Below are 12965 nucleotides of genomic sequence, written 5' to 3' on the forward strand. Positions count from 1 at the left end.
ATAGGAAGTCGGTGGCAAAGCAGATATTTGACTCCAGAGCTCCCAAGCTCCAGGCTAGTATCAGTTCCGCTGGCTGCTCCTTCCCCTCATTTTAATGGCAGATCAGGAGAGAAATGATGCAGGCACCCCCCTCGAATTCTGCTCAAAGTCTGTTTCATTTCCATGGGCTCTTTGGATTTCAAAAGGGATTCTTAGACTTCATGCCTCCCATTACCCTCCCGAATGCACACGATACGATTTTGTCCAGGGCAGACTTTCCAGCTGCCAGACGGCATCCTAGAATTCCAGCATGATCTATAGCAAGTGTGGGACAGGCGGCCTTTGGTGGGTAGGACAGAGGGATCCCAAAGTGAGTGGTGCCACTCCTTCAAACACAGAGTCAGCGTTTAGGAAGCCTGGGATTCTCCGACAGAGCTGGTCAGATTCACTTCTCCCAGCTGACTGAACACTGATCCAACACATTGTCAGGACATGGTTTACAGACCAAAAGACTCCAAAAGGAGAAGACAAGTTACGAGAAAAACAATCTCCACCCTTCCAAATTAAAAACAACCATTGACACACAAACGCAAAATGCCTTTTGCACAGGGAAATGAATTGTTATAGTGCATGTTCTGCACCATGGCAAGATTAGGGTCTACAGTCAAATGGAAGATTAAAAACAAGATTCAGCGAAACCTTCCACTCAGTATCAGCTACTGACTGCTCTGTTTGGAGTGCTGGGCTTGTGGTCAGCCAAACTTTTATTAAAAAAAAAAAAAAATTAAAAAAAAAAAAATTAACGCTGTGAGTGTCTGAATTCCTCCTGTCCTCAGGCAAATGTTTTATTAGACAATAAACAGGGCATTAGAAACACAAGCAGAGAGCAACACTAGGAAATGCTACATGGGCAAAAGAGCACTGAAGGTTTTCTGTTCAGCAATTATGTCCACACAGTAACAACTGGGTTTAAAATGACAGTTCATCAGTGAGGTAGCACTACACGATTGGGTATCACACAGTTCGCACATCGTAAGATACAGAGATGTAGTAGTCTAGAGGAAATCTAAGTCTTCGTAAAGCATTCGGTAAAAGAAAAATCTAGTGACACGAGTAATTTAGATTCCAACCAAGCATAGAGTAAATTTTAAAAATAAACGCTTCTGTTCACAGAACGCTGAGACCAAAGTATGACAAACAAGTTTTTTTGTTTTTTATGAATCACTGATACTTAGCTATTTTGCAAGAATTATGCTCTTGCCTGGGGTTACCCTGGTAACAACGATTCTCTCCTTGACAAATACCTTTTATAAATGTACTATTACAACTAACAAAGGGGCAGACACCACAGCCTTGAATTTCCCTGCTTTAGAAGAGTTAAGGGACAGACTGGAATTTCCTTGGCTTTCACACAACAGCAGGTCTTGTAGTCTGCTGTTTCTCTGCTCTCGTTGTACTCTGCCAGTTTTCAAAAGCTATCTGCCCCTGAAGCCGATAGCAATGTCACAAGATACCGTAGCGTAGATGGCCCAGCTGCTTCTAAATGTTGGTGACAAGCAGAAAGCATCAAGAAGATCCAGATCAACTACTTTTAAAAATTAAGCATACCAAGGTAGAAACTTTGTCAACTGAGTTTCCTTAAGGGCAAGAGGAACATGAGACTATTACAAACTTGTCAGATACTTGTGCTCTGTATTAGTTGCATTCTTCAAGTTCACTGCTGTCCCAAGATTACAGGTATCCATAGCAGACACCAACAGGAGAGAAGACAGTGTAGTATGTTTAATAAAGTCTTTTCCCTGGTAAAAAACGTTTCAAGAGACACATGTATTTCATGTGATAAATGATCAAGGACAGTTTTTTAAACACATGAAAAAAGACTGTATTCCCAGACTGGTGTTAGGCAGCAATTGTACAATATACGGTAACGTACACAGATTGAGACATTGCTATGGGAACAGGCAGTACATGATATCACACAAAAGGAGAATAAAAATACAAGCTTGCTTTAAGATATCTTCACAATTAAAGTAATAATTCTGAGGGGAAAACCTGATGTTTGCAAACCAATCCTGTGCTCCGTTACCATATGTTCTGTTATAATCTACATAAAAACAATCACCCTTCATTCAGTAACCATGTGAAAACAACACAGATATATAGAAAAATGCCATGACTCCTTTTCACTACGACAACACATTTTAACTGAAGATGGCAACATTCCTTTGGTGGTTTTTAGTGCAGAATGATGTAGAATCATAATTTCTTAGTTCTATTTTCCTGCGTTTCTTTCTTCTGCAAAGTCCTTTAAGATCGACTTTGAAGATAATGTAAACTGTGAATTCTTAAGGATCCAATATAGCCTTTGTCTGGTAAACTGTTAAATAGAAAAAGAAGTAAGAAAAATCACCGAAGACATACAGGAAACTGACGTGCTTCCTTCAAACAATGTAAAGAAATAGTAACAGAGAGGAAGACGGGATAGTCTATATACTATCAAAACAAAAATGCAGTCCAGTAGCACTTTAAAGACTAAGAGAATAATTTATCAGGTGATGAACTTTCATGGGACAGACCCACTTCTTTAGATCACAGCCATACCAGAACAGACTCAATATTTGAGGCACAGAGAACACTTTTGCATACTTGGCTTAATCTAATTCTTGATTCCCCTGTCCCCGCTTCTGCCCCTCTACTCTCTGATTAGCTCACCTTGATAATATTTTCCTGAGTTGTCAAGCTTGATTACTATTTTTGGTTCTCTGTGCCTTAAATATTGAGTCTGTTCTGGTCTGGCTATGGTCTGAAGAAGTGGGTCTGTCCCACGAAAGCTCATCATCTAATAAATTATTCGGTTAGTCTTTAAAGTGCTACTGGACTGCTTTTTTGTTTTGAATGTAAAGAAAAATACCTTTGCTTGCAGTCACAACATTTCAATTGATACTGAAGTATCAACTGAAATTCTTCCCAACACTGCGTGGTTCAGCTGACTTTTAAATGCTATTACATCAATAGCAATGGCTCAGGACACTCCAGATCAGTGCTCTATTTAAAACCCAGCAAAAAAGTATGTGACTGAGTAGCTAAAATAAGTAACAAATGGAATCTCTGAAAAAGAAAAGCCCACATCCACTGGAAGAGGTGCAGATTTGTATTCATGCAGTGTAACCACGATGCCTAAACTCTGGGGATATTAACAATATGTAGCAAAAATGTGCTAAGCTCTTAAAGTAGCCCCCTCTCCTTTTGACTTGATTTCGACAGGTGTATTTCACAGAAACCGGATTTGTTTTGATTGCAGTGAAAACACAAATAATTCTCCTGTCCATAACAAAACTTCTACAGTAAACACAACTACATCAGATCACATCAGAAATTTGTCAAACTCCCAGGCAAAACCCGAGCATACCCATCACCAGGAAAAGCAGGGCTCCTTTCGTTTCTTTAAGTGCCTTGTAAGTATCAGAACAAGGTGACTGACAGACTATCTGGAAAAGTGGCAAGGACTCTGTAGAGGAGTCTGGGTAACCCCACCTTGACCAAAATAACAGTGTCTGCTGTGTCTGTATTGTCCAGTGTACAGACAAGCCCAGGCCTGTCTAAAGCCTGATGCAAGGCCATGCAGGCAGGGCAGAGGGGAAGGAAGCAATGAGTGTCAGGGATTTTTTTGTACCATCATTTATTTTCCTAGTACAATAAGACTTGCCAGGCCAGGAGTAACTGGTCCTAGCACATTCTGTTTTAGATAAGCAGAAACGTTCAGATACAGCCGCAGAACTGCTGATTAATCACACAGTCAATAACTAAAACGAACGAGTTGAGGACAAATATAGGTAAAAAGAGAAAATCAGTGGAAGGCTCAGATAAGGTAATCCCACCACTTCAGTCACTGTAACTAGAAACTCAAATCTGTTCTTAACAGCAAATGCATTGCACATGCTTCTGCGCATGGGAAAGGAAGGAGGGCACAACCTTCCGTCTGGCAATTTTAAGTTTGCTAAAGATCGAACTGTGTATGATCTATAAAATAAGTTCATGTAGATTCATCTCACTAAAATGGAGTGCCTCGTGCACTGCCCTGGGTGTAAATATTACTGGCCTAGCACTGTCACTTACTATATGCATTGAAATAGAGCTAGGACATTTTGCATTATTTGTCCATGATACAGTAAACTCTTACATATGTGGGACTGGGAGGTTGCCAGACATTCAAACGTACTGGATAATAGCAGTATACCTAGCAATGCAGAGCACTAAAGAAAAATAAGGTTAAATATTAAGAAACAAACAAAAATGCATGCAGAGTACTTTATTTACCAACAGTAGTGTTGTACACTGTAAACTTATACTCTATTGGCTGTATTTATTTGTATTTACCGTCAATATACTGTACTTATAGAAAACAAGTAAAATTTACTTATGGGTAAAATCCCAGTTATTTGAGAGTTTCAGATGATAGAATGCTGGATATAAGAGAATTTACTATATTTTGTGTAGTAATACAGTTAGAGTTTATCACTGGTGTTACTGTTTCCTTTTGAATTCAAAGCCTCAAACGTACGACAGACTCATACCTGACATCTGCTTTTGAGAATCAAGGTTCCCTTTCAGAAGACACATCTCCCTCTGCTCCACTGCTTGCGCTGGGGTCATCCTTACTACGAGGGGCATTTCTTTCTCGGCTTGATTCAGAGGGGACCTTGGCTCTGGTCTTCTCTTTCCTTTGCTGCTGTTTTTCAAGCTTTGTCAGCTAGTCACAAAAAGACAGGAAAAGAAACGCTTGAAAAAAACGCGGACAGAACAAACGTTCGACAAGGGAACCGAAGAGTTCCTGAATTTGAACTTCTCTTCTACAATTACAGTCAAAACGTTCCCAGTTGACATGAGGAAAGTGACTCGTTTGTCAGCAGTGATCTCTGTGAATCGGAGGCAAACAGAGAAGCACTCATCCTCCCACTCCTCTTTTGGGAGAGCAGTCTCTGTGGAAGACACAGCACCTGCTCATTTGCCAATATAGAAAACTGATGAAAGACCAGGATCATAAAAAGGAGAGAGGGTTTAACTACAGAGGTCCAGATTCATGAAGGAACTTAGGTGCTGCAACCCCGACCATCACAGCACCTAAGTGTTAGGTGTCTCGAAAATCACTGGAACACCACTGCAAACCACAAAGCCTGACCTGGCTGCCCTACACATCAGACCAGAGACAGTTGTCTCACAATGCTATCTACAAAATCCAGTACACTAGGCAGGAACTGACAAGGACGGGGTTGGGGGTGTGCTAATACCCTCACCCTACTCTCAGGGAAGGTCTGCACTACACTGGAAGACTAAGCCGCTCAGAGTCGATCTTCTGGGGTTTGATTCCGCACATCCAGGGGGGATACATGAAATCAACCTCTCGGGGCCACAGTTGACCCTGTACTCCTCACGAGATGCAAAGGGCAAGGGAGATCAATGGGAGAAACTCTCCATCGACCTTCCCCACTATAGCCAGCCAAGTTAGCTGAGCACAGATACATCAATTTTAGCTACGCAATTGCCGTAGCTAGAATTGTGTATCTGTGGTCAACTTACTTTGCCTAGTGTAGACACAGCCTCAGAACCAGGCTCCTGGCCGATGAATGCAAACCCAGCTGGAGTCAATCATTCCCAGCCTCTCTGGCCCAACAAAAGTGCAACATTTAATCACAGCAGAACACTCATTGGGCCAGAGAGAGGCAGTAGTCCAGAGGATAGGGTGGCCAGCAGGGAGGTGGGAGACCCAGGGTCCAGTCCCCTTGCTCCAATCACTCTTTCATTATTTAGCTGCCATGGAACAGCTTCAATGGGAGAGAGAGAGAGGAGCCCCCATAGCAGGATCTCTCATAGCTCAGTAGTCAGAGCCCTCTCCTGGGAGGTGGAGGACCCCGAGCAAATCCTCTCCCCTTCTGGCAGAGAGGGCGTGTACAGGATAAAATTCTGAAGTAGGCCATGATATTTGCTAAGAACCACTGTTCCAAAATGGAGTCTAGTAAGCCCCCCTACCTCAGCCATCTGGGGAGGGCATCTCAGCTGGTGTAAATAAGTCCCTAGGCAGCCACATTCCAGGAAGGGACCCTACGGCGAAGGGAAGTGGACTACGGTTAAGAGCGATGGACAAGATTCTTTCACTAACTTCTGCTTTGACCCCTCATTGCCTGCTTGCTTTGATTCCGTAGAGATAACACGAATGGTCATGTCCTTGTGAAGATGCCAGACGAAACATCGGTGTATTACAGAGGAGATATCACCGCTTTACACAACTGTGTTGACGACTGCACTCTTCAAAGGATTTGTTTATAGATAAAATGTTCTGTAAACTGCACACGGAAACTCTCTACAACTCCCAGATTGTTTGTTAATTCATCTAGATTGCTCATTCATTGCTCATTGATTATGCTAATTTCCTTACTGTCTGCTCCTCTGCCTATCAGCTCTCTACATAACCACTCATAACTTGATGCCCGTCAGCGCATTCTGAAACTCAACCAAATTCAGAATCATTCCGCCAGCTGGTTGTAACAAACCTTTGTTGCTTCACATACTGAAACCAGACTTTATTCCAACAGGGTGGAACTGAACCTGGATTTTCCACATCCCAGCAGGATACCCTAAGCGTGCGGCTAACAGTTAAAATGTGAGCACAGTCACCACCTCCTCCCCTGAGATTTGACTCGGAGTCGATCCAGCAAGCAGCCTCTGAGCATGCCTTTCAGATCAGGGTCTGTACCTGAATTAGGCACCCAAACATCTGTCTTTCCTGGTTTGTGATTCACTCTGGGGCTTCAGCAGGAGAAAGGAGTCGAGGCGCCTACAGGGAGGAAGTGGTGTGCATACCCAGAGGCAGAAACTAAGGCACTAAGGAATTTTTTTTTACCCTGAAAACTTAAGTGCCAAGTGAGTTTAGATGCCTACAGAGTCCCGTGGGAGTTCTGCGAACTACAGTGGAGCCAAACCTCAGATGTAGGTGCCTCCCCACAAACGCAGGGGTGAAAGTCTGGAGTTTAGGTGGTTAAGTCCCTTTCCAGATCTTGCAGAATTCCAGTGGAAGCCCACCAGCTCCACAGCTTGGTGTTTCAGACGAGCTTCAGAACTTCAGGGATTTCTTATTCTGCAGTGTTATGACTAAGACAAAGCCAGGCACTGAAGAGACACATCCCAGAGGGCCATGGCAGAGGGGAGTTTTTATTTTTATGAAGAGAAACAGTTGTATGCGCAAAAGCAAGAGAAAGTGAAAACCCAATTTCAGTCAGACCCGATCACACAATCTCTGCTAGCACTGCAGAGCTAATATGCAAAAGGAAAATAAGGAAGAAATCATTTCTCAATGTAGAAAGCTTCAACCCAATGTGAAAAAATCAAATTAAGTTGAAGGTAGGTGTCACTTAAGCATTTATCTCCCATTTTTTCCAAGCAGCGGCCTGCAACACGCTTCAGGTATGTTGCTTATCAATTGCTACCCTGCTGACCAGAGTGACACTTCATGATTTTAGTTTATCAGTTGATTTGATTTTTGGTGATCTGCTGTAATTTATCCAACTGCTTTTTCCAATTTCTTCTGGGTTAATAATGTGTTACCTGCAAATTATCCTTTCAAGGCCAGCGACTTTTAGGGAATGAAATCCACAGAGAAGAAACAGAGCTAGTCTGCATGCTACTTCTCAGAGAGCAGAGAAACTGCTGCTTCTTCCTGTCTGGAACCATTCAGTATCGCTTAATTCATACCATACAGTATATTAATGAGTCATGAGGACAAGTGTGTAATATTTCACTCAATGTATAGCGTATCAGCTACATGTACAATATTCTAAATCCCATATTAATGTAACAGGCACATTATTTCCCCTACAGTCTTACTGACAATACACACAGCAAGTGAAAGTTTTGTCAGCGCTCTGCCACTTGCGTGCTGTGGCACACTGGTGTGCCACGAAGCAGTGCTTTGTGTGCCTCAGAGCCACTTGCCAGTCGCTGCTCTGTGCACATGCCCCACCGCTTGGAGAAGCGTGTGTTGGCAGTGGGTCTGGTGAGTTGCCGGCATTGGGTTAGAGTGGGGGCTTTGGGGTGCCTGGCTCTGGAGGAGGTGGGTATTAGGTTAGAACGGGAAGCTGGGAGTGCCTGGCTCTGGGGGAGGGGAGGAGGCTTGAGTTATAAATATTGGGTGTGCCATGAAATTATGAGTGCTGAAGTATGCTGCGAGGTGATAAAGTTGCTGAGCACTGTTCTAAGTGACAATGGAAATTGGTACATTTGCATCCAAGGAAACCTATGGCCCATTCACATGACAAGAAACTAACAAACAAAAGACCCTGGCAGCAAGTCTCAGAGCCTGTATCAATTGATTTGGGCTTGCAGGGCTCAAAATAGCAGGGTAGATGATGCCACTGGGGCTGAAGCCCAGGCTGAGACCACTCTTTCATTAGTTCTCAGAGCTCAGTCCGTTGATTCCGGCTCAGACTTGCTGCTGAGAGATTCTTTTCCTGTGGAGTGTTCATTACCCTACATTAGACTGGTTAATTTAAGAACCTTTGTAATTAGCAGCTATTCAACCTCCTGCAAAACACTGCCATGTGTTACATTGTTATGGTTATTTATGTTGCAATAATGGTAACCTCCAAAGACCCAAATCAGAAATGGAGCCTCATTGAGCTCAACCCTGTACAAACAAAACTGTCCCTGCTGCAAAGAGTTTACCATCTAATTTAAGAGGCAACACAAGTGTGACAAATTACAGAAGACAAGGAACATTGAGGGTGACGGGAACAGTATGGGAACATGCTAACAACCTGAAGAGCTCAAACATTCCTGGTGGGTGGAAGGCTGGACGGATTGATTGATGGATCATGTTCAAAAAATACATATACAAAAAAATAACTAAACATCGGCAGTTGTCAATCGTTTGGCCCTCAAACTAGTTATATGTATCGATCTGACATTAACCTCCAACCTGCTCCAAGGGACAGGTGTCGTGAGGCAGAACTTTAAGGAGACAGTGAACAAGATGCACTTCAGCACACTCCTAAGAAGTTACTCATGTTATCAATGAATTTCCTTGTAGAATTACACTCACTCCCTTCACAACAATATAGTGAATCACAATGGTGACCTACCTACTTTAAACAATGGTGGGAGAAACAATTTCTGCTCCTACAGTATAGGCGTGCCTTCCTTGACCTGCGTTTAATAGTTTGTGATAATGATGCGATTATCTGCATAAGATGAAACTGATGAGAATTATTCTGGAATGGATCCTCTCCTTCTCCTCTTACTCAACTGTTTAAAAAACAACACATGGCACCATGAGTCAAAGAGTAAAATGTTCTCTGAGAACACCATGCACCAGCCTAAGAAATCTAGGCCAGAACTTTCTGAAGCTGGAAGACAGCAGTGTATGCAAATTGTAGAATTCGCATTATGAAACAGATGAGACACTATGTTTATGACATATATCTGACATGCAAATTAACAGATATTCTATTAGGATAATAACTTTCAACTTATGTGATTGAAGTACATGAAATGAAAATATTACCTCTAAAGAAATAGATAAGGCCCAGATATGTTTCATGAAATATTTACAAGAGTTATTTTTGTTGGTTGAAACAGTTCAGATTTCTAAAAATCAAATAGCACCAAGTGGCAGAAGGCACTACAGGTAGCAAATTAACTACTACTCTAAAGGCAATGCCAGATCCATCTCAAAGCAGGTCAAGAATCCAGGTGTATAAGTTCCACTCTTGTAGGATGCGGCACCTTTAACGGGCAAGAAATGGGAACCCAGAGAATGGTGGAATTTGGTCCCATCCTTGGGTTGCAGTGGTCTATACAGCTGCATTCCTCCCCCGGAAAACAGAAAAGATGTAGGAAGAAGGTTTGAGAAAGAAAAGGTGCTCCCCTTTTTAATTTGCTAAGCTAGTCAGACGTGGGGCATGGTATCCATTACATAATACTTTATACAAAATTAAAAATGGTGTGTAATTTTCAGCAAAAACACAAAGAACGGTTAATTACATATCTGGAGAGAACATGCTAAGTACTTATATGCTACCATCAGTCCATGGGTCAAGTTCAGATACTTGGGAAGTGATTGAAGAGACAGTCCTATACAAGACTTATTTTGTCCTTTGCCTCTCATCTCCTTGCTTTTAAGTGTGTGCGCTGTTAAATAATCTGTGAAGCCAGTATAATGTTATCACAATATTAAAAAAAAAGAAGAACCTTTCTCCTACAGCAAACTCTGTAATCCGGCATGATTTTAGTTAGCCAGACAACCATTTATCGTGCATGGTCAACTTTCCCACAGTCCCATAAAATTTGTAGCCATCAATCCTGACTCTCAGTGTTCTGTGCTGTTATTTAGCTATAAATTACCCCTAAATGTCTTCTAAGAGCCCACTAAGCAGTGGAAGTGTTAGTAATGTGCTACACAATATAGAGACCTCCCACTGTCCAGCAGATTCTCGCATCCAGCACCAGTCAGGTCCCAGGGTGCTGGCTGAGAGAGGTTCAACCTGTAGTACAATTGTTTGGCTTTGGCTAGAATAGACGCTGAATTGTAAACATTCTGAGCCAACAAATCATGTCTTCCAAACATTTCCATATTTTCCAAGGTCTCCTGAGAGGATCACAGACTACATACCTTGTTAACTGACTATGGGCTGCAAGGGAAGCAATTAAGCCTTACAACTAATTAGGAAACTGGAATTTTCAAATGCAGAGCATGGAAACTCTGACCATCCAATTTACTGATGTAGTATCCTGGGGCTCCTTTGTGTTATCTTTCTGGTCCTCAGTCACAGAGTGCTACACATATAATCTTCCAATTTACTGCACCTTGCATTCTCCCTGCTACCCCCATGCTGTCTGAATCAAGAGCCTATGGTTATTTCTTTACAGATCAGCTTCAGTTTTGGTTCAACTGATGACTTCCTGGAGCATGGCCGGAGTCAACAGTACCTTGAAAAATCGCAGGCGCTGTAAGACTATTTCCCCACTTAACACTCAAACAGGCAAAAGCCCTCACTCCACAGAGGGCAACTTCTTTCATTTCATGTTCGTATTTTCTTTTGCTGACACAGAGCTGAGAAACAAAGCCTCTGGGAGCGCCTACCCACATCTTTTTTCACCATTAAAAAATAACTCACCGACCGAAAACCCACCAATATGCAGAGAACAGCTCTGAAAAAGGTTAACGGTTACGTCTGGGCTAGGGATGTTAAAGTGTAACTGGTTAGATGGCAGGGGCTGGAGCAGCTCCCTTGCTCCAGCACCACCGTGAGCAGAAGTGCTCCAGCCAGGCCACAGCAGTCCCATCTATGGCGGTCCTGGTGGGAAGGGTGGAGAGGCCTCTCTTGCCCAGCCGGGCTGGAGCAGCCCCCCTGCCATGGACAGGGGCTGCTTAGGCCCAGCTGCAGAACTCCTGCCTGCAGTAGTGCCAGCCAGGCCGAAGCAACCCTGGTCCCTCATGCTCTGCGAGCTGGGGTGCTCCAGCCCAGGAACCAGCACCACCACAAATGCAGCTGGAGTGGCCTTCCCACCCACTCATTTTATTGATCAAACCTAGAATTTAACCACTTAATCAATCAAATGGGATTTTACCTCCCTAATCTGGGCTGACAACAGCTGTGCCAAATTCCAGGGGGATGCTACTTAACAGCACATGACTGACAAGATACCCTAAAAACTCAATTCTTATAATGGCAGGGCTGACAGAACATTAAGAGCGGTGGTTTCATCAACACTGAAATGTCTGCCATGATGACAGCTGTAGTGTCATGTCACTTTTAAAAAATCACTTTGCTTTTAACACCACCACTCTGGCACATGAACTGAAAGAAAGCGTAGAGTCAAATAAAGTAACGATCTTAAATGAATCTCTCTGTACCACGGAAGTTCTCTGGATAGCAATGCCGCACTTGAACAACAGGAATAGAACAGGAGAGATGTCACCTGAGCAAGGTGGGGAGAGTGATTGTGAAATGCTCAGGGAGATTGGAGAGGCTATAATAAGGGGGGATTTCAGCTATTTCCACATTGACTGGGCACATGCCACCTACAGATGGGATGCAGACAAAGTTTCACACCTGAAATGACTGCTTTGTGGAAGGAAAGGAAGGAGGTTCGGCCTTACTGGCAGGGGAGTAGGGGAGAGGTGACCAGGTGGAAGATGCTGGTGTTAGGGCTCTCCTTATCAATTCTGGTGCCCTATTCAGTCGAGCTCCTACACACACTCTCTCTCTGCAAGGGGGACTGCTCCTTGGCAGGGCTGCTGGGCACGACTGGTGTGAAAAAAGCATACGAAGAAAAGTTATCCACTTGTTCCCATAATAAAAGAACTAGGAGTCACCACACGAAATTGGGTAGCCAGTTTAAAACTAACAAAAGGAAGTTTTTCTTCACACCGTGCATAGGAGGCCTGTGGAGGAGGAGGGAGGTTGTATAGACCAGGAGTTTAACAGGGTTCAGAAAAGAGCTAGATGAATTCAGGGAGAATAGGTCCATCCATGGCTGTTAGCCATGGCAGGAGGTAGGAATGGCGTCCCTCGCCTGTTTGTCAGAGGCCAGAAATGGATGTCAGGAGAGGCGTCCCTTTCGTGATTCCCTTTTCCGTTCACTGCCTCCGGGGCATCTGGCATTGACCTCTGTCGGAAGACATGTGTCATGAATGAATACTGGGCTAGATGGACCTTTAGTCTGGCCCAACGTAGCCATTCTTACATCAGGGCAGTGGCTGTGCAGGGAAAGGGGCAGGGCCGGGCGGCTGACCTGATGGAAGAGCAGGGAGAGCTGCAGCCAGAGGAGAAATGGGGGTAGCCAGGCAGAGAGCTGGAGATGAGCACAAGCTTCCTCTTCCAACGGAAGGCGAAACCGACAGCGAGCAGTAGCTGGGCGCAGCCCATGGGGAGGGCTGGCTGGGGAATGGTGGCTTGGACTCCCACTGGAAGGGAATCTGTTTCCTTCATGCT

General features: G+C 43.7%; 1 protein-coding gene across 1 annotated transcript in view; it reads right to left on the reverse strand.

The window, feature by feature from the left end:
- Positions 1–787: 787 nt before the first annotated feature.
- DTD1 (D-aminoacyl-tRNA deacylase 1) overlaps positions 788–12965 on the reverse strand; it is a 111389-nt gene continuing 99211 nt past the window's right edge. Inside the window, exons 5-6 of the mRNA XM_074988443.1 lie at positions 4554–4729; positions 788–2356 (exon numbers count right to left, since the gene is read on the reverse strand). Of these exons, the coding sequence (XP_074844544.1) occupies positions 4574–4729 (156 nt within the window). The 3' untranslated portion in view covers positions 788–2356; positions 4554–4573. The remainder of the gene's footprint in view (positions 2357–4553; positions 4730–12965) is intronic.

The sequence above is a fragment of the Carettochelys insculpta genome, chromosome 3, assembly GCF_033958435.1.
Source record: "Carettochelys insculpta isolate YL-2023 chromosome 3, ASM3395843v1, whole genome shotgun sequence".
NCBI classification, from domain to species: domain Eukaryota; kingdom Metazoa; phylum Chordata; order Testudines; family Carettochelyidae; genus Carettochelys; species Carettochelys insculpta.